The 26,595-nt window shown below is 29.9% G+C and overlaps 4 protein-coding genes and 1 long non-coding RNA gene across 6 annotated transcripts in view; 4 read left to right on the top strand and 1 right to left on the bottom strand.

Annotated features, from left to right (window-relative positions):
* Positions 1-3,703, bottom strand: part of LOC145181351 (uncharacterized) — a 61,627-nt gene extending 57,924 nt beyond the window's left edge. The window contains exon 1 of the mRNA XM_090100679.1: positions 3,506-3,703. Coding sequence (XP_089956805.1) covers positions 3,506-3,556 — 51 coding nt within the window. The 5' untranslated portion in view covers positions 3,557-3,703. The remainder of the gene's footprint in view (positions 1-3,505) is intronic.
* An 859-nt stretch (positions 3,704-4,562) lies between these two features.
* LOC149883014 (uncharacterized) lies at positions 4,563-7,225 on the top strand. 2 transcript variants are annotated; one of them, XR_016456457.1, is made up of 3 exons: positions 4,563-4,729; positions 4,855-5,297; positions 5,374-7,225. It is a non-coding gene; the product is annotated as an uncharacterized LOC149883014 (long non-coding RNA). The 2 variants fall into 2 exon arrangements; XR_016456458.1 differs by having other exon boundaries at positions 4,855-4,889; positions 5,374-5,503.
* A 3,924-nt stretch (positions 7,226-11,149) lies between these two features.
* LOC149883013 (THAP domain-containing protein 2-like) lies at positions 11,150-11,725 on the top strand. Its single transcript, XM_090065535.1, has one exon. It carries the CDS (start codon positions 11,150-11,152, stop codon positions 11,723-11,725), a length of 576 nt encoding a protein of 191 aa, XP_089921661.1.
* Positions 11,726-12,066: 341 nt separating this feature from the next.
* On the top strand, positions 12,067-13,770 carry LOC149883012 (uncharacterized). Its single transcript, XM_090065534.1, has one exon. The coding sequence runs from the start codon at positions 12,068-12,070 to the stop codon at positions 13,727-13,729; it is 1,662 nt and encodes a 553-aa protein (XP_089921660.1). The 5' UTR covers position 12,067; the 3' UTR covers positions 13,730-13,770.
* A 2,883-nt stretch (positions 13,771-16,653) lies between these two features.
* LOC149883011 (ATP-dependent DNA helicase PIF1-like) lies at positions 16,654-26,083 on the top strand. Its single transcript, XM_090065471.1, has 2 exons — positions 16,654-17,177; positions 22,161-26,083. The coding sequence occupies exon 2, from the start codon at positions 23,119-23,121 to the stop codon at positions 23,698-23,700; it is 582 nt and encodes a 193-aa protein (XP_089921597.1). The 5' UTR covers positions 16,654-17,177; positions 22,161-23,118; the 3' UTR covers positions 23,701-26,083.
* The last annotated feature ends 512 nt before the right edge of the window (positions 26,084-26,595 follow it).

Here is a 26,595-nt window from a genome sequence, read left to right as displayed (position 1 = left end):
CTAATTTCCATTACCATAGTGTAATCTGTTTAGTAACTTGTCATCGCGTGAAGTAGTTACTTTATCCTGAACAGTTTTATTAAACGAATGCTATTAAAGTTTAAACTAATACCACGTGATCAGAATTTTTGTTTTACAACTGTGGGCAGCCATTTTAATAGACTTTTTTGTTGACGGGTGAAAATCTAGAGTTTGTCGGAAACTCGGATGGCTCGCTGATTTCTGCGGCCTCTTTGATGTGAAACAATGAGTTGCACGTCTATCTCTTATAGGTCCATGATCACCACTGACAGCTCCAGAGACATAATCAAGACCTCCCTTCCGTGTAAACTTTTCTTTCAAAATGATTTGGGTTTTTAACATACAACAATTAGTAGGGACAGACGAAAATCACGGTAAAAAAGTGCGAAAAACACGGATTACTTTAACAAAATTTGCAAAAAACACCTAAAAAACACGCCTTCATAATGCCACATTCTTACTCGTAATGCAATAAACAAAAGAAATATTGTGAAAATATTTTTTATTCTGTTGGCTGGAGCCATTGCTGCTGCTCAGATAGTAGATTTAGTGGTATGAAGAACTATTCCATAAATTCATTTAAGGAATGATTTTACTCAACAAACAGTTCGAAGTCCATTTACGCAAATGGCGGAGTATCAAAGGGTTTGCGAAGTTTTCATCTGAAGCACACCAAGCTATCCAACCAATTGTTCTTCTTCAAATTCAGTTAGCACATTTTCAGGACCTGCTTTCTTTCGATCTTCTCCATTTTGCTACTTCTTTAAATGCCACCTAATCGTTTGCTTTGTTATGGTATAATTTTTGGATGCAACATAAAATAAGTTTCTTTTGGAAACTTATTGTAAGGCTACCTTTAAAAAGAACTTCTTAAATTTTCGAGAAACTGCCATAATTTTCGTTGATTGCTGTAATCACTTAAATCACTTAAATTTCACTTTCATTAATCAAAAAAAAAATCAAGAAAAACTTTTTACGCAAAATTTAACTTTTGCCGTTAAAATGCCACAAAAAACAGGTTTTTCTTTACCTCAAAAAATAGATTTGATGTTTACATAACTTTAAAGTCGTTTATTACTTGATTTACCAAAATACTCTCTCTGAAAAATCAAAAATATAAAAGAAAAGTTTGTTTTCTCTAATATTACTTGTCATCTTATAAACTAATATCCATAAAGTGTAGAAAAAATGATGGTCTTGAATTATCGCAAATTTCGCCTTATCTAAGGAAAATTTCAACCATTAAAATTTAATTATAGTTAAAGAACAAACGTTAAATTTTTTGTTCGGAATGGTTTTTTATACATATTAACACGTTTTGCGTGATTGTCAAAACTTGTAAAGTATTCACGGTGCATAGAAACATACCTTAAGACCTTGCAACACATCACTAGAAATTTGTTTCTTTGATTATCATCAGAAAACATTTCCACTCTTTTTTAGTGGGGACTTGGGGAGAAATCACATATTTTAGGGGAATGCTCAGGAACTTTGTTGTTCAAGAAGGTAACTAAGAGGCATGGAGCATACTCAAATTTCTCTTATGTTGATACTGGTGTCGAATTGGGATGACTTGCAAAAAATTAGGACAGTTGGAGCTAAATCAACCCCCCCCCCCCGACCCCTTACTGCCCCCTTCCTAGAACAACGTCTCCTTTGATCATAAATTTTTTTTTTGTTCTATCATAAATTAGAGGTACTTGATATCTGTTGATGAATTTTGATCTAGTTTAATATAAAACAAGGGAGGATCGTTTCGAACACCACAAAATCATGCCTATGCCCCTATGGTTAGATTTTCAGACAGTTGTGATAGATTTATCAACTTTTTTTCAAAGTATTTAAATATGTTTATTTAACATTGAAATTTACTGGCGGATATGTAATTTCCATTACTTTCTCTTTACATTTTTATTGAAATAAAAACAAAGCAAAGCAACCTTTTCTGAGTTACTATGCAACTATTAACAATTAGCAACTGCTAGCTTTTACTAATTATTAACAATTAGTAAAAGTTAGCAGTTGCTAATTGTTAATAGTTGCATAATAACTCCTCAAACGCGTTGACTAATTAGATTGATATCCAGCCATCAATTGGTTGTAGAATCTTTGTGTAGATTGTACAACCAATGGATGGAAATTTAAAAAAAGCAAAAAAGTACACAATATGTTGTTAATACCCATTTATTACCAGACGACAAAAACAAAAAAATACTACAACTTGTAAATATTCCTGATCTACATATACTGCTAGGTGTTGTAGACAAAATTTTAAAAGAGATTAAAAAAATTTATTTGAAAAGAAGGAGTGTGAGTTCCAGTTTGTTAACCAATATCTGTCTAAGATAAACATCTGCAGAGTGTCCTACCAAGGGCAGCTTCGTTTGGAAGACAATTCTTGCAATAAGTCGCTTAAAAGCATAGACAGCTTCGAATTGCTTTTTCAGAAGTCTAGTCTTGGAGTTTCCACTGCTAAATACATTAAGGTACTTAGAGATTTTGAAAAAATAGCCCATGGTTGTTTTGGAAAATCATTAAGCTCCGCATATGTCAAAGATTTAGAGGAGTTCTCTACGAGCTATAGAAATCTTTCAGGGGGTATATGGAGGTAATAAATTTTAAGCTTTGCATGGTTATAAATCTTAAACGAGAAGAGATTTTTTGATGAAATTTGAAACCTGTAGATAAATTTTGATCTAATTTATGATAGAACAAAAAAAAAATTATGATTAAAGGAGACGTAGTTTAAGAAGGGGACAGTTAGGTGTCAGGAGGGTGGTTGGTTTAGTTCCAATTATCCTAATTTTTTGCAAGTCATCCTGATTCGACACCAGTATTAACATACTAGAAATTTGAGTATGCCCCATGCCTCTTAGTTACCTATCTTGAACAACAAAGTTTCTGGGAATTACCCTAAAACATGTGGTTTCTCCCCAAGTCCCCACTGAAAAAACTTTTCGTTTACATTTTTTGAATGAGGAAATGTTTTCTGATGAAAATCTGATGATAAGGTCTTAAAGTGATTCTATGTATCGTGTTTCTATGCATCTTAAAGTGATTCTATGCATCATTTCTTAAAGTGATTCTTTCCATCATGTTCCTATGGCTCGTGTATTCTAAAGTATTTTTCTCATAAAAAAAAAGTGAATACCGCAAAAAAAATATTACCACAAAAAAAAAAAATTCTTTACCCTATGTCAAAAAGTATTAGTGATTGCGTGCGTGCATATTCATTGGTCTAATTTGTAAGTTAAATATAGACACCTAAACATGTTTATCGTTTATACAGACTTTCATAAACTTGCCAATTTAAAAGTGAAATTTTTAAGAGAAAGTAAAGTGAGTGTTAAAAAAAAAACGAGTTGTATTAATGGTTGTACTAAACGAGTTGTACTAATGGTTATCAGAGTGATTATCAAAATGTATTCAAAGTAATTAAAAATAAAAACTTCAAGCTTGTGTCATAAAACTTATTGTAAGTTACCTTTTTAACACTTTCTTTGTTCCGTTTCATTTTATCCAACTCTGACAACATAGAAAACGCATTTTTTGGAGGTTAATCTAGTCGAAAAGTGTTTGAAATTTTATTTTACTTTTTTAATATTATCACGATAGTACGTAAATTTATCAAATACCACGATGGCATACAAAAAATACTAAAAGAATACTTTTAAAGAAACATTCAATTGATTATTGTTATCATTAATCCACAAAGTAAATGCGGGAATAATTTGTTTAGAACGGGAATAATTCCCTTAGAACGGGAATAATTCGCTTAAATGCGGGAATAATTCGCTTAGAACTTCTACGCTTTGAAAATGAAAGGATTACATTTGGCAGACTCCAAGAATAAGTGATGAGTAACACATTAATGACAAATCTAAGCGATTAGTAAAGAAAAAAGTCTATAGAAAACCACCCACAAAAACCGTATTTTACTTATACTTATATACATTTATACTCATAAATGTTAATTCAAACTTACAATATTCTTGTTGTATATTTATTCTAGGATTAAAGAAACTAATTTGAAATGAGAAACTTTGATATCTAAAGTTTTGGGGGAAAAATTAATACTAAAAGCTTCTATACCACAAAATAGAATTAATAGCATAGCTTTAATTTAGTATTAAGTATCATAAAAAGTGAGTATTATGAAAAGTAAACACAGCTGCAAGATATATTTTTCAAAAACTATCGATGGGCTTGAAATAGCAGTTTGCAACGTCGAGATATACATCGTTTGTATCGCGGTTTTTAGTTTAGCGATGTGTGATGCTTTCTAATCAATATAGAGGGAAAAAGACAATTGATTTTTTCTTTGTGCTCACTGTTTTGAGTTTAAGCGATTTTTAGTTTCAATTATTGTTAACGAGTTATTTAATCATAAACATACTCAGTGGGGTGTTCACAACAAATTAATATCTTAATTACGTATTATGAGCTTTAAACAATAGGGTTTAAATATCCTTCATGAGTAGTAAAAGTAGTTTTACATCAGCATAAGATAATAAAAATTTAACAAACAAACGGTTTAACGTATTAAAACTCGTTATATAGCACGTATATTACCAAAAGATCAATGAGAAAAAGGGGTTTTGGTACAGACCTATCAGCAAGTGAATGAAAGTTTGGAGAAAAAAGTTTACTGCATGATACTTTATTGGTTATAAAGTAGGCAAACGTGATGGGTGTATACACAAGATGGGTATTATAAAAAAATTGTCCTTTTAAAAAAATCTTCTATACAACTTTATAAAAAACAAATAGCAATTCAACCAAAGTCGTGAGATAAAACTCCTAATAAAATGTTTGTTTTTTTTCATTATTCAGTTTGGTAGACCCCCACCTAGCGAGAGACCCGAAACGTATGTATGTATTTATGTATGTATGTATGTATGTATGTATGTATGTATGTATGTATGTATGTATGTATGTATGTATGTATGTATGTATGTATGTATGTATGTATGTATGTATGTATGTATGTATGTATGTATGTATGTATGTATGTATGTATGTATGTATGTATGTATGTATGTATGTATGTATGTATGTATGTATGTATGTATGTATGTATGTATGTATGTATGTATGTATGTATGTATGTATGTATGTATGTATGTATGTATGTATGTATGTATGTATGTATGTATGTATGTATGTATGTATGTATGTATGTATGTATGTATGTATGTATGTATGTATGTATGTATGTATGTATGTATGTATGGATGGATGGATGGATGGATGGATGGATGGATCGATAGATGGATGTAAGTATCTATGTATGTATGTATGAAGCTATCATAAGAGGTATGGAAAATAAAGTATGGAATCTTATATCTATAGCTAAATGAAAGATTATGAAGTGGTGTAAATCCCTACAACTCGGCTATAAGAAGTTGAATGTTTTGTCTTAACGAACAGCCCAAGATCATTACTTAAAAGTACAGTAATCTACTAAACAAAAAAAAAGAAACGGTTTCCAACTGCAGATATACATAAATGTATATATAAATTTCTTTTTCGCAATTTGACAAAGGAGACTTTATTGATAATTTGTATTTAATGGCTGATGTTGCTATAACTATGGTATTGGAAGTCTATGGAATTTGTGATGATTTGAAGGGATTATATTTTGACACTACTGCTCGAAATGCTAGTCTAGAACTAATATCAGGTTTAGCTAGCGATAAGATTTTATTTTACTGTAGCTTGCCTGTAGAAGGCATATTTATGAACATCATATCTAACATTTCTGAGAGCAAATTAACACAGGCGAAACAGCAGTACCTGAAAATTTGATCAATATTGATTATTCCGAATTGATAAGATTTGATTCCAAATAAATCTGTATAATCTTGGCAACTCTAGTTGAAGAAACTATCCAGTTCCGCAAAATTTCACAGAATACTGACATACTTCCCAGATACTTCATACTTCTCACTTACAGAGAGTTATTGGAATTTACCCTTTCTACACATTTGTCCTGAAATCGTTTTTCAAAATCGAGCTCCAGGCTGTGTTTCTTATGCTCGATTAATGACAAAGGTTATTTACAATCACAAGATTTAGATATTTAACACAGCTTTCCTATCATTGGACAAATCCTTTGCAGTGTGTTTTGGATCGTTGTCTTGCTGAAAAACCCATTTTATTGGCATATTCCATTCAGCATGAGGTAACATAACATCTTTCAGGATATTTTTATACATGAAACGGTCCATTATTCCATCGTTTCGATGTATTGGACCTAGACCGCTAGCAGAAAAACACCCCCAGACCATTACATTGCCTCCACCATGCTTCACGGTCTTACGGCAGTAACGTAAATCGAGGCGTTTTCCGGCCGGTCGACGTACACGGCAAATGCCATCGCTCCCAATGATGTTGAACTTCGATTCATCACTGAACAGGACAGTTCGCCATTTCTACACATTCCAGTCAATATGAGATGTAGCAAACAGGAGCCTTTTCTTCTGGTTTTTTAGTGAAATCAGCGGTTTCTTTGCAGGGCGTCGAGAAAACAATCCGACTTCAACAGCACGTCGTCGGATTGTTCGGTCCGATACAGGCAGCTCTAATTGCTTTTGTATCTCGACTGATGATATCCAGGGATCCTTCTTGACGGATCTGACGATTATAGAATCCTCTATAAAAGTGGTGGAACGCGGTCTTCCATCTTTGTTATCTGCTGCCAACTTCCCCGCAGAACGATATTTGGAACATAGTCTTGATACGGTCCATTTTTTCACGCAATATTTATCACAAATACTTTTTTGTGACATTCCACTTACGTAATCGCCAATAATTTTCTTTCTTAGATCCAATCCAAGACTTTAGGGAGCCATTTTTGCACTTGAAGTCATAAAAATAATAAATATTTCTGGATGCTACTGGATGCTTCCAGATGCTTCTTCTGGAAACTTCTGGAAGCTTCTGCATGCTTCTGGAAACTTCTGGATACTTCCTTTAATTATTAAAAAACTTCCGTAACGTTGACACGGACCAGACTTAAAAAAATGAAACAAACCAAAAAAGTTGCACTTGTTTTGTCCGCTGCAAAATGGCACTTGTCAACGAAATGGCATGCTATGACTCCAGACTCCTGAACTGTTTGCTGTGGTAGTATAGTTCGTTTCGTTTTTAAGACATGTAAAAATAGGAACACTTTTTAGCATTGTTCGATGTTGGTTGCAAATGTTTTGTCCAATACTGTATATATATATATATTATATATATATATATATATATATATATATATATATATATATATATATATATATATATATATATATATATATGGCGCTACTCGACTTTCTCCCCCCCCCCCCCCCTTCCTAATTTTATAATTGATTCTGATAGAGAATTTTATGCTGATTCATAAAAGTATAAAAACATAGACCTGAAAATTAACGGAAAGTGCTCTAATTCGAAGTCAAAGTTGTAAAAAATCCCATTAAAAACCCTAATATTCGCCATTTTTTTTCAAAACGATTTCATTTTTAACGAAAATTTATTACCGTTACATTGCGCAATAAACAGACCTGGTTTCCATAAGCTTTAGCATTATTGTTTTAAAGTATGGTAACGAAAGTATTATAAGAAAATGAAACTAATAGAAGATTTCAAATAAAGTTTAAACGTAGAATTTGAGAATGTAGAAAAATTGATGAATAATTATTATTGTATCATACGCTGGTTTTTTTTGTTAATAAAAACGGTTTGAAGGTTACATTTTCTAAGTTTTACATGTGATAGAACAACTATGAACTGAGTTTCAAAAGTTCTTCTTTTAGGAAAAAAAACTGTTGAATTCTTTTTTAAAATTTATTACAATAGTACATTACTTGCAAAATAGTTTATTCAATAATAATTAAAAAACGGCTATTTTTATTGCCACAAAAAATTGCGCAAGATAAACATTCTTTAACGACTTTTTTTAACGTAAAAACCATGCTATTAATGTATTGCTTTTGTCAGCTAAAAGTTCATTAACTTATTATTTACAAAATGGCGAGTATTAGGGTTTTTAGTAGGATTTTTTACAACTTTGACTTCGAATTAGACCACTTTCCGTTGATTTTCAGGTCTATGTTTTTATATTTTTATGAATCAGCATAAAATTCTCTATCAGAATCAATCATAAAATTAGGGGGGGGGGGGGGGAGAGAAAGTCGAGTAGCGCCTATATATATATATATATATATATATATATATATATATATATATATATATATATATATATATATATATATATATATATATATATATATATATATATATATATATACACACACACACATACATATATATAATTGAAATACTTTTCCTTTAAGAGCACAACATAACGCTTGAGTGGTGTTAAATTTGCTTTTAAAATCTCTCTACTTTAGTGGAAGAAAAATGTTTCCGCTGATATGATCAGTATCATTTTTAACAAAAAATTACTTTGAAAATACAATAGGGAATGTTTTTAGTTTTCTAGTCAACAACTGTAAAGTGCTGGAGAATTTTAAAAATCAGTTAGCTAGAAAAAGACATGTTGCCAAATTGTCTAGACTAGATCTTGTCCAAATTACTGCAAAAGGGACAATCACACAAGCTTGCATAGTGCCAAAACTTTTTTTTGTGGCTATTCACAAATAGGATAGTGAAATTTGCAAAAACTTGACTTGCGAAAAGTTCAGATAACAATTTTTTACAAAAAAGAATTTTCAACCTAAAACAAACTCTTCTTTGATTTGTGATGAAAAAAAATGCAGCCAAAATGTGCCATATGAGGGGCAAAACAACTGTGTTCCATAAATATTACTTTGAACTTCATCGTCAAATTGGTCATAAAACCCCATTTGAAAAGTTATTTCTTTAATTATTTTTTTTTACAACTTTATTTTTTTTACTTTCTTTTTAGATAATTTTTTGGAATAATAAATATTAACACCATTAAACAAAAAAGTTGTAATTTTAAAATCACGTAATTTTAACCAAATGTAACATTACCAACAAATGTTTATTCTTGTTAAATTTATATACTGTTAAATGAAAGTTATATCTGTCTTTTGAATTCTACTATATATACTTTTGTTTTTTCAATTATATGTATGTATGTATATATATATATATATATATATATATATATATATATATATATATATATATATATATATATATATATATATGTATATATTTGAATTTATTTCGTCGCATTTCTGAACTTTTTGTTTTATGGAGTTTATCGATTTGTGCACTGAACCAATCAAATTGACAGCTTAATCACTGTCTTTTAAAATCGTTAGTTGTTAAAGAAACGCATGCAAACTTTATTTCTGAAAGTGCCATTTTTATTTGACTGTCAAAAATAATTAGCTTTTAAAGACGAAAAGTATATCACACCTCTAGTCAAAAAAGTGGTATGTCATTAAGTGATTATGTCATCCCGTTTCAAAGCATGAATGTTATCAAGATATTTTGTCTGGATGTGATTAAAAAGTGGCGGGTTATATGTATATTTAGGTTGTTAACTTGACAAACTCATCAAGCAGAATATGCCTAAACGGCACACCATATGAAATAAACACCATTTGAAAATTGTTTTAAATAAAACTTCTTGCAATCAATAGTTTTGTTGAGAAGTGGTAGTTTGGATTTATATAATTATTTTCACTACATGAAATGGTAATCACTTTTCTCACCCAGCCGGCAAAAGATATCTTTAGACCATCTAAGACCACTTTAATTTGCATATATCATAGATGCGTATATTTTAGATGTACAGTACTGTGAATAAGTTTTAGCCCACTTATTAAAACGCATGTTTTTTTAACAGATTTTGAATAATAGCTTCCGATTATTTTTTTTTACCTAAAATAATGTCTAACTTCAAACAATATTAAGCACTATTTTAACAAACAAAAGCAATATTTATCAAAATTTTACATAGATTTTTGTAATTCGATATCTAATGTGTTTATTTTTATTGTATGCTGATCTAAACCCAATTCGTATCAGCTCGTTTGTTGTTAGTTTACTCTTGCATTTTTGTTTATTTATTGCTGTGAAGGCTTCATATTAGATGATAGTACAGTTTACAAAGATATTTCATAGATACTGTGTGTTTAATATTATTTTTTGTTTTTTTAAGAGCGAAACTTCTAATTTACATTTTTTTTTTTTTTTTTTTTTTCTTTTTTTTTTTCTTTTGTATTATTATTTTTATTGTTATTTAAGTAATAAAATGGGTAAAATTCCACTACTGGAACATAAAAAAAATTATTGTGCTTCATGAAGAAGGTTATTCTCAACGACAAATTGTCCAAAAAACAAAATATTCAGAAAATCAGAAATCAGAAAAAAACCTCCAGTGAACTAGCCCCAGACATTCAGGCTGCAACTGGGACAAATGTTTCCTCATCTTGCATTCGGCAACATTTTCTAAAAGCTGGGTTAAGAGGGTGTGTTGCAGTTCAAAAGCCTTTACTACATCGTGGCAATAAAGAAAAAAGACTTAAATATGCAAAACAGCATAATAATTGGAAGCAAGGAATGTTAAACCATGTACTATACACAGATGAATCAAAATTTGAATTGTTTGGTAGCAGAAGATGACAGTATGTAAGAAGAAGGGTAGGAGTTCTCGAAGTAATGAACTGGCCTCCTCAAAGTCCAGATTTGAACATTATTGAACATGTTTCGGATTATTTGGATAGAAAAAAGGCTGAATATTACCCCAAAAATGTTGAAAAATGTTTTCGAATATTAAAAAGAGAGTGGGACAATATTCCACAAAATTTCATTATAAATTGGTATGAATCAATTCCCAGGAGATTCGCTGCTGTGATCAATGCAAAAGGCGGACATACGAAGTATTAATTGTTTTTTCTTTTTGTATCATATTTTATTAAATTATTTCTAGATATTTTTGTTTGTAATATATGTGTCTATAAACCTGATTTTTTTTTACTTCATAAGTCCTTTATATTTTCATCATAAAATCAAAAATAATTATAAACTTATGGTGGGCTAAAATGTGGGGCTACTTCATTTATACAGCCAGATATTTTGCATTTTGAAAAAAAAAAAGAGAAGGCCAGTTTATAAAGGAGCAACTGGAGTTTCAAAGAATATGGTTAACAAATGTTGTATTGTGAATTGTCATTCAAATTATGATGGTGAAGTATCTACAGTAGTATTTTCGTTTCCAAAAAATGAAGAGTTGAAAAAAAATTGGATTAAATTTGTAAATAGAAAAGATTGGACACCTACTAATTCTTCCGTAATATACATCAAACATTTTGAAAAAAAATATTATAAGAAAGGTAATACGAATCAATGTTTTCGATTAATAAAAAAACTAAAGCCTATTCCAACTATTTTGGATTGCACAAATTTGCCTGGAGAAGGTCCATCACAACTTATAAAATCTTCTAATTCATTAAGAAAATCACCAACTAAAAGAATATTTCAGCCAGATCAATATGGACAGTTTTTATTGAGTGATTTGATTAATAACTTTGATGATATTACTGAAAGTTTTGCTCCAGATGGTTTTTCATTCTTGAAGTATGATGATCATCTAATTTTTTATAAATTGAGTCACAGTACTTTATCTATTCCTGAAGTTACAGAGTGCATTCGCATTAACAATGAGATGCATGTTAAACTATTTTACAAAGGTTCACCCCTGCCATTGCCTCAGTAATTTCGTCATGGAAGAGATTGTTGTTTATCTTGTAAAAGTATGCTTTATAATTTTCCTACCTACATTAAATCACAAGCTGAACAATTTTCATCTATATTGACTGAATTACAGCAAACTAAGTATATAAAGAAACCTATTTTTTCAGCCAATATTATAAAGTATTCACTGATGTTATGATATACTTCTACACAGTCATACCAACTTTTGTGTGAAGAATTGCCTTTACCATCAATATCTTTACTTAAAAAAATAACTAGTGGAAATATTGATGCTCTAAGTTGTGCAAAACATTTAAAATTAGAAGGGAAGATATCTCAAGACATTTGCTTGATTTTTGATGAAATGTACTTGCAAAAATGTGAAGAGTATTTTGGTGGAGAGATGATTGGTAGTGATGAGTCTGGAGAGTTGTATAATGGAATAGCTTGTTTTATGATAGTTGGTCTGAAACAAAACATTCCATATGTGATTAAATCATCACCTAAAAAAACAATCAATGCTGAATGGTTGAAAGAAGAAGTTTTTGAATGTCTTCGTATTCTTACTGAATGTGAATTTAATGTTAGAGTTATTGTGTGTGACAACCATTCCTATAATGTTTCTTGTTTTAAAAAAATCCTTTGTGCATCAAATCAACAAGCTGAAGATTTTTTTTTAATTTACAATCTAAAAAAGATTTACCTTTGTTTCAATGTTGTACATCTTATTAAAAATATCAGAAATAATCTGTTAAATTGTAAAAGATTTTTATTTCCAGATTTTAAGTTTGATGGATTTAAAGATCCTATAATTGTATGTGGTGGAGAAATAAAACGGAGCACCTTCCACAATATTTATGAAAAAGATCTCGCTCTTGATGCTGGTTTGCGTAAAGCACTAAAAATAACAATGAAAATATTGCATCCAGGCAATTTTAAACAAAACGTTTCTTTAGCACTTGCAATTTTTAATGAAACTACATCTGCAGCAATTCACTCATATTTCCCTGATCTTAAAAGTAGTGCAGATTTTTTGACATTATTTTACAAGTGGTGGGTTTTATCAAACTCAAAAAGTCAGTATTCAACGTGTAATATTTTAGTTAATGCAGTTGTTTCTGGAGATAAAAAACCTGAATTTCTTAGGGAAATGGCACACTGGATTGAAGCTTGGGAATTGCAAAAGGTACCAAACTGTAAGAAGTTTACTTTAAGTGCTCAAACAGCTGCAGCATTGATAAGAACACTTAATTGTCATGCCTCATTGATTAAGGACTTACTTAATGATGGATATAACTTTGTTTTAACTGGGAGGTTTCAAAGTGACCCATTAGAAAGGAGATTTGGACAATATAGACAAATGAGTGGTGGAAGATTTTTGGTTGGTTTAAAAGATGTCACTATTTCTGAAAAAATATTAAAAATCAAAAGTATAGTTAGAGAAAGTATTAACTTTGATGATAGTTTGAAAGTGCCACTCGAGTCAGAAAATAATTTAACAGATTTGAAAAACTTTCTTCTTGATATCAATACAACTCAGTGTACTCCAGAAATCATGAATCTAGCACCAGAAAGTAAAGAAGTAGGTGCTCATATTGCTGGATATATAGCAAAGAAAATAAAAAAACGCTTTGGTACATGTTGCCAAGAATTTTTATGTTATGCTAATATTGATGAAAGCAATCCTGATCATACTTATTTAATAATTATTTCTAGGGGTGGTCTCACTATTCCTTCATCACTTTTGGATTATATTTGCACATCGTTTGCTATGATTGACTACTCTTATAACAAAATAAAGAAATTTAATTTACATGCACGACAAGCTTTGGAATATTTGTTAAATCACTTTTGTGACTCTTTTCAGGCTTTTTCTTGTCCCATGCATGAGAAAACTGGGATAAAACTTACTGGAAGAATTGTTATCAACATTTTTCTTAATAATAAAAGAATTATCTATACCAGCGAAGTTTCTGTTGATCATGTAAAATCTTTTAAAAAGAGAAATTTTGTAAAAACTCAATAAATTATATATAATACAATTATTTTTTATTTTGATGAAAAAAGAAAAAGATTTAAAGATTTTATATAAATATTCTTGTTTTTTAAATTGTGTCTGTTTACTTAAATTCTAAGTTTTAAAATAAAGGCTTGTTTGATATCTTTTTATTTATTTATTTCTTATATAATATTCGTTTAGTATCTAAATTTATGAATATAAACTACTTTTGTCGACTTTTTAAATTTAGAAAGTAAAATACATTTGCAAATATTCAAAAGGTCTTAAGTTTACGAAACATAACGATTTTGAAAACTGGCCTATTTTTTTTTCAAAATGCATAATATCCGGTCGTATAAATAAAGTAGGCCATGGCTAAAACTAATTCACAGTACTGTATATTAGACAACGAAAAAACGTCTAATTACAGGGATCCTATTTATGTCCCTTTGTAGACGCATGTAAAAACTAAATACATATATATCTTTTTTTTGGTTAACTATAGATGTATTTAAAATGTCTTTTATAGATCAGTTAAAACTGAAATTTTAACTCGTAAAAAAATCGATTTTACAAAACCACCATTGCAAATGACCGCTATTAAAGAAACGTGCATCTTGAATGGCGGAAACTCGTTTCTAAAAAGGAATAGAAATTTACACGTGGCTAAACTTATAGAAACTTATGAAAGACTTAAAGTCGTAATCATAATAATTTTTAATGAGCTTTAAGTGATAAAATTGTATGCCATCATAAATTACATGCTATTACAACGATGAAATATTTTCCTGGTTTCAGTGCATAACATTTTACTAAAATAATCATGATCTGAAAGATAAAAACGTTATTCTTAAATTGATATTTTTGTTTATAGATTAAAATGAAGTTATAATACAAATGTGTATTTTTATATTCATATATGTTGTGTTTTTTAATAACGGTATTATTATTATTATTATTATTATTATTATTATTATTATTATTATTATTATTATTATTATTATTATTATTATTATTATTATTATTATTATTATTAGTATTATTATTAGTATTATTATTATTATTATTATTATTATTATTATTATTATTATTATTATTATTATTATTATTATTATTATTATTAGTATTATTATTAGTATTATTATTATTATTATTATTATCTTAATCTATAATCTTCTATAATATAATTCCTACAGAAATGTTTAACGTCGTTTCGTCATTAGTTACTAGGCTTTGAAAGAGCGCGTTTTTCTGTTGCACGCGGCCATTGGAGAAGGATCTGTAGTAGTTTATCACCTCCGCCTGATTTATCACCTCCCTCCATAGAAAACCTAAAACGAGGTTGCGCTTTCAGATAATAGCTGTTAGAATTGTGCCTAATGCGTCTATTTCAGCGCAATAAACTTTAATAACAACAACTAAAAGGAAAGACAAGGTCAACAATTCTAGAAATTAAATTTACTCGGTCATGTTGTGATGTTCCAACTTTATATTTTTAAAAGGTATTTAAAGAAAAACAATAGTGATATAAGTTATATTATAACTTATAATTTTAAATTAACTAGTTATGCATTTTTTTTAGAAATACTTTAGAATTTGTTTTATATGTGGCTGATTTATCACCTCCTCCTAGTAAATTACTTATCTTACTTCTGATTTATCACCTCCTCCCCCCCGCCCCCCTAGTAAATTACTTATCTTACTTCTGATTTATCACCTCCTCCCCCCCCCCCCTAGTAAATTACTTATCTTACTTCTGATTTATCACCTCCCCCTAGTAGAATAGTGTTAGAAAAGTATTGAGCGATAGTGATAAAAATTATACAACCTACTGATGTATTTTTGTTGTAATTTTTTTATAATTTGTTTCTTATGATTTATTATCTCCCTCTAGAAAATTATTTATCTTACTTCTGATTTATCACCTCCCTCCTAGTTGGATAGTGTTACAAGAGAATAGAGCGATAGTGATAAAAATTATACAAGTACAAATTACCTAGTTATGTTTTTTTGTCGTAAATTCTTTAGAATTTGTTTTATATATGGCTGATTTATCACCTCCACCTAGTAGGGTAGCGTTACATGAGTATTGAGCGATAGTAATAAAAATTATACAACCTAGTTGTGTATTTTTGTTGTAAATTTTTATAATTTGTTTTATATGTGGCTGATTTATCACCTCATCTTAGTAAATTATTTATCTTACTTCTGATTTATCACCTCTCCTCTAGTAAATCACTAACCTTGCGAAAGTGATTTTATCATTTCCAAATAAAATTTTATCTTTCAATATTCACTCTAACTCCATAAATAATGCAATAAGATTTTAAAAAGAAAAGGTGTTTTTACGCAACATCCCTAGTCAAAGTGCCATCATAATATATTGGGATATTGTCTAAAAACATCTTTTTAACCTTTTATTTGGAGAGCTGACATTTTTGTTATCGACTACTAATACATTTTGATAGTAGTTTTAATTTTCCACACATTGGTTTTTCAATTTTTTTTTTTGAGACAACTTATTGTTCATGAATGTTTTTTTTCTTTGGTAATTTATATAAAATTTTATTGCAGATCTTCATGAATATACTTCATAAAAGAGATGTAGTTCACTGAGGAGGAAAAAAAGACTTCCAAGGCTGTACAATCTTCACACTTCCAAGGCTGTAGCGATCAATTCATCAATCTATATTAATGAATGTTTAGAAAAACGACTTCTTCCATTTATTCACAAGTATCATGGAGACTTTAACTATTTATTTTGGCCAGATTTAGCAGGTCTCATTATTCTAAAGATTCTCTAAATTGGATGGACCAATATGTCTATTACGTTGATAAAGAATTAGGCACAATTCTAACAGCTATTATCTGAAAGCGCAACCTCGTTTTAGGTTTTCTATGGAGGGAGGTGATAAATCAGGCGAAGGTGATTTATCACCTCCCTCCATAGAAACTTTTTTCCTTTTGGAATTAAATTATTAGTTTAGATTTGGAATTTAATTATTAGTTTAGATATATTACATAAAGAATCATATTAAGATAAGTAATCATCGCTAAGATCATTTTATAATTGAAGTAAGTATATAAAATAGTTATATATACATTTTTATTAGGTAAAGTAGAAAGGATTTGAATTTTTATTAGAAAAAGTAGAAAGGATTTTAATTTTTTAAATCGTTTATATTTTGTTTGTTTTAGTTTTTCTTTTAGCATTTTTATTTTTGTTATTTTACTTTTAAGAAGGAAAATAGGGGTATGGATGTTATTTAAAGTTATACTAATGCTACTTCCATAAAATGGTTATTACTACTTTGAAATTTCTGTGATGGTATTAACTATTTTTGTTCTTTTTTAGAAAATTTAGAAAAATAGATTAAAATTTTGTGCCAACACTGACATGGCATGTCACATGTTATTCTATGTAAAGGTTAAATTTTGTTATGAGGATTACAGTTCTTTTGAAGAAGAAAAGAAGGTAAAGAGTATTGTTTGTAAATATATATTTTGTTTACTTTGAATCTTTTTAAATTTTATGGTGTCATTTTTAAAATTTTTGTTTGCACACGTTTATTGTTTGCATATATCGACTGTATAGAGCACAAACGTAGTATGTCCAAAAACCAAAATATGGAGAAAAACGGATTTCAATTTTCAAAACCATTTGTAAAATATAGCAAAGTATTATGTGGGGGCATTTTATCAATGATTACATACTACCATGTATCTAATGTAGGATAGTGAACATCTTAAGTGGTGTTGTTGATTCCAAATGACTTTAAATGTTGAAATTTGTTAAGAGGATGAACAAAAATGGACATGCAACATTTGTGCTCTATAAAAAAGTAAAGAAAAGTCTTATTACATTTGTGCAATATAAATAATTCGAACACAATTGTTGATCAATGTAATTTAATCCTTAATAAAAATACATTTGATAATCCTTAAATTATCATAGTAATAAATTTAATAATCATGGAACAGGGAAAATTATGAATACTGATTATAAATAATAAAAAAAAATATAATTGAATTAAATGAAATAAATTTGATAATCTTGAATTTATCATGAAATAATCATAGAACAGATAACATTAAAATGTACGAATACTTTAGCACAATACTTCATGATTACTGTAACCCTAACCCTAATTAAACAAAATAATTTAGTTTTAACTTTTAAACGTCATCATCAGTCTCTTCAGTGGCATCTGGTTGTGGAAGGCAGTCTCTGCATTTTGCATTGCTTGGCAGATCATGGTAGAAGGGTGTATGTTCCTGAGGGATGATGCCTGATTCTATAAGTGACATCAGGTCTTTGGCACCGAGATTGACAGGTGGCGATTGTAGGCAGGCGCCAATGACAGATTTGCAAGCAAAGTTGGTCGACTGCGTGCTATTAGAGTATTAAGTTCCATAAATGAGTCACTTTTTACGGAGTATTTGTATTGAATAATGTATGGGCGACTCTTTTCAAATCGCATCCATTTTATTTTCATCCACTGCACTGCTTCATTAAGAGTATTTTTTGATCGATTTATGACGAATCTTGATAAGGCTTTCAGATCATGTACAACGTTATGGTACCTTCTTTTGACAATAAAGAGTGGATTCTGCTTTCTACCAAAACCAATTATGAGCTCCCACTCTCGGGTTGTGTAGACTTTTTTGTGCCAGAATGCTTTCTCAATAGTCGCATGCATGGAGTCTGTCTCCAGATAACTATGACCTGATTCCATAAACTTCAAGTCAATAATTTCAATATTTTTTAAGTTCTGGACAGCATACAGCATTGCTGATGCAACATAGAGATTCCTGTTTTGACCGCTACAGGTATCTGAAAATGTAGTAACGTGTTTCACAGTAGAAGGAAGATTCCCTAAATAATCTAGAAGAGCAGATCCTATTTCATTGGCGCCTCTTCCACCTTCGGTTTCATCCCACAAGTAGCAGTACCCTTGGTGTGATGCTTTCTCAAACAATGTAAAATTGTACACAGCCAGCTTTCTTTTGTAGTATGTCTGAGCATCCCCCGCATGCGGTGTCACCAAAACAGCTTCCAGGTCAAAGGTAACTACAAGAAAAGATTTGTCATCATGAGCACGTTGTTTATCAATGTATTTTTCTTCCATTGATTCCTTTTCTCTTTGTTTTTGTTGATCCCATGCAACTTTCAATGTCAACTTCCTTGCTTCATCTGCATCACTGTAAGCATTGCAAACAGAGCACTGATCTTTTTTTGGCTTGAAACATCTGAGATTGAAATCATTGGTAAAGATCTGTCTATATTTGTGCTCTTTTACCAGTGGTAAGTTCAGGCGCACGCAGTAGTCATCTCTGTAAAGTCTGTACATTTGTTTTATGTTCAGGTCAGGTGACAAGTACTGTTTGTTAGAATTTTTTCTACAATAATGTGGGAGAACTTTTGGAAAAGTGTTTATATGATTGTGGGCGTGTTTAACAATGTCCTCCGAAATTTTGTTGTGTGCTGCTCCTCCTTTTCTTTTATCAGTTCCCACAAATGCCCCAGAATCACCTTTTCCCGCTAATGCCGAATCAACACATCTAAAAGAAAATGAAAAGGTTTTGCAGAAAAAATCCTGACAAACTTTTTTCTTTAAACCATCATTTGAGAATAAATAATATGCACGACTTTTTGTTTTCTTTTTCTCAGGATCTGGCGCTGCACACTTGGAACGCTGTCGATTGATAGGCTCTTCATTAACAAGGCTGCACAAAAACTGTTTTTTAACATTATAATCTTGAAGACTATAATATTCCTGGCAATTGTTGACTCGATCTTCCTCAGATATTACAGAGTTGCATGTAAATCTGCATTTGTTACAATCAACTGGTTTGGGATTTTTAGCAGGAACTATTTTGCCTTTTCTGGTAACATACAACAAACCATTATTGCCTGCCTTTTGCCTAATACTCCGTATCCATTTTTCAGGTTCTCTTTTTCTTTTTCTCCCTTGTTTGTCTTTTTCAAGATCAGGATAATGCACATGTTGGTCAAAGATTGGTGAAGAGAAATTAAAATTATTCCCAATTTGATGATCATTATTGTCAAACTCATAGCCATCCGTATCACTATCAGAATTAGGCAAGTTGAGTTCATTGGAACTAGCGATTATATGTTGATTTGTACTAGTCGAAGGCACTTCACTTTGTTTTTCTACTTGATTATCCAAGCTAGCCACATGGAGGATTTGATTAGAGCTACTGGCAACAACATAAGATAAGCCTGTTGTTAAATCATTTAAACTATTAGTCGCATTAACCTTTAAAAACACTTGGACAAGTTGATCCGAACTAACTGTTTCAACTAGTTGATCAGAGTCTGAGCTAACTGTTTGGACAAGTTGATCAGAGCTAACTGTAGGCCTATCAATGAGTTGATCCAAAGTAAATGTTTCATTGAATTGATCTAGACTAACTGTTTGGATGAGTTGATCAGAGCTACCTAAAACACAAGCAATAATGTGACAGTTAATAATTTTGGCTTAAATATTTAAATAATAAAATCATAATATAAAATTGTCAAAAAGGAATAATAATATAATTATCTATAAAAATGGTTAGTTGGTTTTACTTTCTAAAGATGTAATTTATATTTCACAGTTTAACATCTAGATTATTATTATTATTATTATTATTATTATTATTATTATTATTATTATTATTATTATTATTATTATTATTATTATTATTATTATTATTATTATTATTATTATTATTATTATTATTATTATTATTAATATTATTATTATTATTATTATTATTATTATTATTATTATTATTATTATTATTATTATTATTATTATTATTATTATTATTATTATTATTATTATTGTTATTATTATTTTATAGACATTCTAGATTTAGTTAAATAATGCCTCCAAGTCCAAAGTGGCTAAAGTACATGCTATGTAAACTTTAGACTAAGGGCCTAATTCAGCATCTGTCTTTTATTACTTTTAATTTCAATCATGGCCTGATAATAATCAATCATATAGAGGCTATGAGTATGACGCCTATGAGTCAAGTATGAGTATGATTATTGCAGTTTGGTACTACTAGTCTAGTAATGATGTGCCAGTACACTATTAATAAGTAGTAGTCTACTTACTACTAAGTCTACTAGATCTAGTACGTGTACTACTACTGTTAGTGAACAGTTATAATTGTAATAATAGAACTAGACTCTACTCCTCTAGTCTACTCTGACTCTACTAAAGTACTATCTAGCCTCCTCACTAGACTAGGTCTAGGGAACTAGAACGGCTAGATTATGTTGTAGGGCATATAATTTAATATTGTGATAATTATTAATCAAGTTAATATAATAATATTCTTCAACATACCTTCTTCAAAATCATCCTCTTCATCAAGGAGCTTTAATACTTCTTGAACATTGCGAAAAAATTTAATGTTTTTTTTGGTGGCCATCTTGTTTTGTAATATGTCCGGCAAAAACGAAACAAACCAAGTAGTTGTCAGGGAACAAATGTTGTATGTCCAATACTACATTTGTGCTCTGTTGATTTTGCTAAAATCAAGATATTACACTTGTGTTTTGTTTTATATCTAATGATGGATATCACTTGTGGACATATTACAAATGTCCTCTACAAGCTTATGTTACTGCTAATAAGAATATAGTAAAACATTGATTTCATAAAAATGTGGACATACTACGTTTGTGCTCTATACAGTCGACATGCCTTTTTGATATGTGTGTATATGTTGAAATAAGTGCCTTATAGTTGTTTTATCAATGTGTTTTTACAGCAATGTAAAGTGTTTTTTTATTGTTTGTGTATGTGTTAATATGTGTTATATAATTGTTTTAAAATTGTGTTGAAATATGTATATAAGGTATATATTTAACCTTATATACTTATTTAAACACATTTATTGTGTTAATAGTTGGTACATGTGTTTATATTATGTTGTTTCCGTGTTTTCAAAGTGCTGTGACTTGGTAAACATGTAGAGCAAGGTTTGTCAACTTTGCCAGCCAAGTGATGTACTTTTAACAGAGGGTTACACAATAGTTTTTAGTGTCAAAGTGTTACTGCTTTAGGTCTTGCTGTTTTCAAGCCATTATTATTAAAGATTATTCTAAAAATGCATAATAATGTATTTTAATAACATTTTGCGTAATGTTAATACTTATGTTTTGTTATATATGAATGTTATCTTCCTTAAATTATATTATATACATATATTAACTTATGGTGTGTGCTATTGTTGTGTGTTGTTGCTCTGATGTTTTTTTGTTATCTTTTGAGTTAATAGACATTTGGCTTAACTACATGTTTATGTCTGTTATTAAAAATGTTAAATAGGTAATTTTGTTAAAAATCACTGCTTTTAATCATTTACTAAAAGCCAATACAAATTATTTTCCCATATATGCAATTTGGTTTATCTAAATTTGATTTTTTATCTTTAGCGCTGTTTACTACATGATTTTGCTATAAATATTTTGGAATCATGATATTCCAGCATAAATTGCTATAATCGCTATAAGTCACTATAATCTCCATTCGCATAATGAAGTTGCAGTTTTATTTGTTGGTGAAGATGGTGCACCACCTGCTTCCAGGGAAGTTGTTATTTACCCAAGAGGTCATCCTCTTAAAACTATATCAAGTATGTCTGCCAACTTAGATCTTTGGTTTATCTTCTATTTTTTCCGAGGGGTGATGCTGGTTGGCATAATCAGTTGGTTCACAACCCTGAACGTGCTACATTGGTTAGAAATCATGTTACATTATCTCAGTATTACAATTATAAACTTTCAGTTCAATTTTTTTCTTTACTCTTTTATGGCAAAAAACTGTTTTAGCAATATGCTATTGATGTGTATGTTAAAATTAAAGGCCAGCGCCTTGCTTTCATCAGAAATAACCAAAACAAACTGAGAAGCGAGCAGTATAATGTCTTACATGAACATGTAAAGAATTAAATGCAATTGATAGGTTGTTAAAAGATATTTGCAACAACAAATTTCCGTTCTGAAGAAAAATCATTCTTTTTGGTGGTGACTTTAGGCAAATTCTGCCTGTTGTGAAAAGAGGGCAACCAGCTGAGATAGTAGAATTGTGTATAAAATGATCTTTGCATTGTCAGTTGGTGCAGAAGTTTGCATTAACTGAAAATATGAGAGTACAAGATGGGGAAGGTGAATTTTCCCAATGGCTACTAAAACTTGGGAATGGAACAATACCTGTCAAAGAGGAGGATCCTTTTAAAGGATGCATTAAAATACCTATTCAGTGCATTATAAAAGAAAATGAATCTATTGTTGAAAAGATTTTTGGAGATGCTGATCAAAATGATTATTCTAATTGCGTGATTTTAACACCAACTAATGTTGATTCATTATCAATCGATGAAGAAGTGCTTGAATGTCTGGTGAGGTCAAAATTTATGTAAGTGCTGATCAAATTGATACTGATGACCTTAATGAAAGAAATGACTTTCCTGTTGAGGGTTTGAATAGTTTAACTCCTTCAGGTATGCCACCTCATTGTTTGAAATTGAAAATTGGTTGTGTAATAATGCTACTTAGATATTTAGATCTCAAAGCTGGGTTATGCAATGGTACTCGAATAAAAGTTTGTACTCTTCAAAATAATTATATTGATGTAGAGGTTTTGACATGTGTTTCTGGTGGTAAACGGGTTTTTGTTCCTCAAATTCAGTTGGCTCCATCAGGTTCTAATTTACCTTTTCTGAAACGTCGCGAGTTTCCTGTCAGATTGGCTTATTCAATGACAATTAATAAAACTCAAGGTCAAACATTTAATAGAGTTGGGGTATATCTCAAAAAACTATGTTTCTCTCATGGTCAACAATATGTTGCATGTTCAGGAACGAGAGCATTTAATAGTTTGTTTTTCAAAATTAATAAGCATCTCATTCAAGGTGTGGTAGGTGAAAAGTGTTACACAAATAATGTTATATTTTCTAATGTTCTTAATTTATAGTCTTTAGATTTTCATTTTGAAAATTTACTGTTTGTATGTTGTGAGCACATTTTGTATGTATAAATTTATTTATTATTTTAATTTTTTTTTTTTTATAGTTTTTGATAAATATATCTGTCATTTAATATTGTTATAAAATGTGTTTATATGTGTTATACAAAACCATATTTGTTTATAGTTGTATATATATTTAAATTATGTTGTTTCCATGTTTTCAAAGTGGTGTGACTTGGCATTATGTTGAGCAAAATTGATAACCTTGCCAGCCAAGTGATGTATTTATAGCAGAGGTGTGACTTAGCAGCATTTAGTGCCAGGCGGTGTTACTGCTTTAGAGCTAGGTTGTGTTGTGTGGCCTTTTTATTTATTCTGGAAACACATAATGTCTGTTAATGTTTATAGCAGAGGTGTGATAATTGGTAAATTATTTTACCTCTGCATATTTTTTAATTTGAAGGCGTTTTTCTTAAAGGGTATTAGTTACGGTTTCGCAACTTTAAATTGTGGAAAATAGCCACTATAAATTAACAGACCGACCATAACCCGTATTACGGGTTGCTTTTTTGCTAATTGTTATTATTATTACTATTATTATTATTGTTATTATTTTTGCTAGTAATTAATATTAATATTTTTGTTAGAGTTGCTTTTTCTACTTGTTTGACATTACAAATAGTCGCATCCAACTTTTGTTCAAGTGTCAAAATACTTTTGCCTAATAAATTTGGAGCAACAGTTTGAGGTATTGACGGTTCAGAAACCATGCTTTCATTATCACGACTCACTTCAACTATTTTATTATTTAATGAACTAGTGCTAGCATCCTGTATGTACAACCTGGTATAATTTTTTTTTGCTGTTGCTTTTAATGTATGTTTGGAGTTGATATTTGATTCCTGATTATAACTAATTGGGTTGTTTAAAAATTTTAGTAGCCCAATTAAATTGGCATTTCTGCGTTCTTCAATTCTCTGCTGCACAGATTGAAGCAGTTTATTAGCTATGAAATTTTTTTTCTCCGCCAAATCGTCTAAGATAAATATCATTACACCTTCTGCGTGAACTAGAGTAGCATTACTTCTACGAAGTCTTTTTATTCCAACTTTTATCAGTTGTAGAGAAGTTGTTATGGCGTTCATAATCGCATATTCATCTTCAGAGATACTCAGAACTTCTTTTAAATCGATCATTGCCTTTAGTATGCATGTTTTTACTTTAAGGAATCTTTCTAGCATTGCAACAAGACTATTCCACCTTGTTTTGACATCTACTATCAGCTTCAGTTCTTTATGAAACATAGATTTTACGTAAATGTGTAAAACGTCATTTTTAAGAGGTGATTTGCGGAACATTCGAACCGCTTTTCGAACCTTCTGAATTGTTAAGGCTATATTTACGCTATTTTGTAAACCATCATTAAACGTAACGGCTGTTGAGCTGTATGACTCATCATTATAGTCAAATACATCATCAAACTCATCGTAATCACTCAAACTTTCATCGGAATCTTGCAACTGCGATTTAAATTCAATACATTTTGCTGAAGAGTCTGACTTTTTGTAAAGAACATCATATACTGCCAAATGAGGTCCGTGGGAATAACACAGCTGATGTTCAATACTGTTTAGCCGTCCTAATTTTTTTCATTACGGATGCTCCGTCAGTGACACTAGCTATGATGTGCTTTTTAATTGATAAATTGAAATCTGACAGTTTATTTTCAACCAGATCAACAATTTTTTCTGCAGGTAGTAATCCAGCTATCGGAGTCAAACCCAGGCTCCAAAACTTTGATAATAAGTGTAAATTTACATTTAGATAAGGTCGATTTTTTAAAGACTTACATTCGTCTAACGATAAAGAAATTCGCGACCCGCTAGATATTTCACTTGTTATCTCTAAAACGACAGTTTGTTTAGCTAAATCATATTGTTTTTTTATCATGCTCATAGCATGAGATGGATTTTTTGGTAATAACATGCCTTTTTCAGACAATGATTTTCTAATGAATTCACTTTTTGTTATGGCATTTATTGAGAAGCCATCCACCGTTACTAGCTTTGACACAATTTCCTCGATAGTCTGCTGTTTAACAAACAATGTGATTTTCTTTTGCACAATTTTAATTTCCAAACCAGTATCTTCATGTAGATGCTTCATATTTAAATCCAAATCTTTATGTGCGTTTTTTAAATGACGAAGGAGCCCACTAGTCGAAAATCCTTTGCACATTATCTTTATATTGCACTTTTTGGTAAAGTTACAAATATTTCTTACATATGTATGTTATCTTTCATATAACTTTAAATGTCTTTGTCGTTTAAAGTTAGACTAAATTTAAAGAATTTAGTCTAACTAAAATTAGTCGACTAACTTTTTAGTCAAACTGATGCTAGTTGACTAAAACAAGATTTAGTGCTAAAAAAAAACTGAATAACCTATACCATGAAATTATATGAAAATAATATGAATTATGACAAATCAATTTAAAGACATTCATCAAAAATTATTGTTTTTAAGAAATTTATAAGTAATATAATTTGTGACAATTAGGTAATAAAAATGTTTTATTTGTACCTAGTATTACCCCAAATTTTCTTTTATTGAATTAAATAAAAATTGGTTTGTTAGCAGAACAACTTCGTCAAAAACAGCTGATATTTTATATCGAAAACATAATTAGCTATTAGCATTTTAGTAATTTTTAAAAGAAAAGCAAAGTTTGAACAAGATATATATTCATTTATACGATATAAAAATAATAAAAAATACTCATTTATGCGATATAAAAATAATAAAAAATATTCATTTATGCGATATAAAAATAATAAAAAATATTCATTTGAGATATAAAAATAATAAAAAATATTAATTGCCTAACGGTTTCAATTTTAT

This window comes from Hydra viridissima, unplaced genomic scaffold (genome assembly GCF_058129835.1).
Source record: "Hydra viridissima isolate aposymbiotic clone 2 unplaced genomic scaffold, HvirCarnegie_v1 scaffold_10, whole genome shotgun sequence".
NCBI classification, from domain to species: Eukaryota; Metazoa; Cnidaria; class Hydrozoa; order Anthoathecata; family Hydridae; genus Hydra; species Hydra viridissima.
This window is presented reverse-complemented; position numbering and strand designations above follow the sequence as displayed.

What these genes read in the sequence shown, in the direction of transcription:
- LOC149883012 (XM_090065534.1), top strand. Translation starts at nt 12,068, where the DNA reads ATGTACTTGCAAAAATGTGAAGAGTATTTTGGTGGAGAGATGATTGGT.
- LOC149883011 (XM_090065471.1), top strand. Translation starts at nt 23,119, where the DNA reads ATGTCTGGTGAGGTCAAAATTTATGTAAGTGCTGATCAAATTGATACT.
- LOC149883013 (XM_090065535.1), top strand. Translation starts at nt 11,150, where the DNA reads ATGGTTAACAAATGTTGTATTGTGAATTGTCATTCAAATTATGATGGT.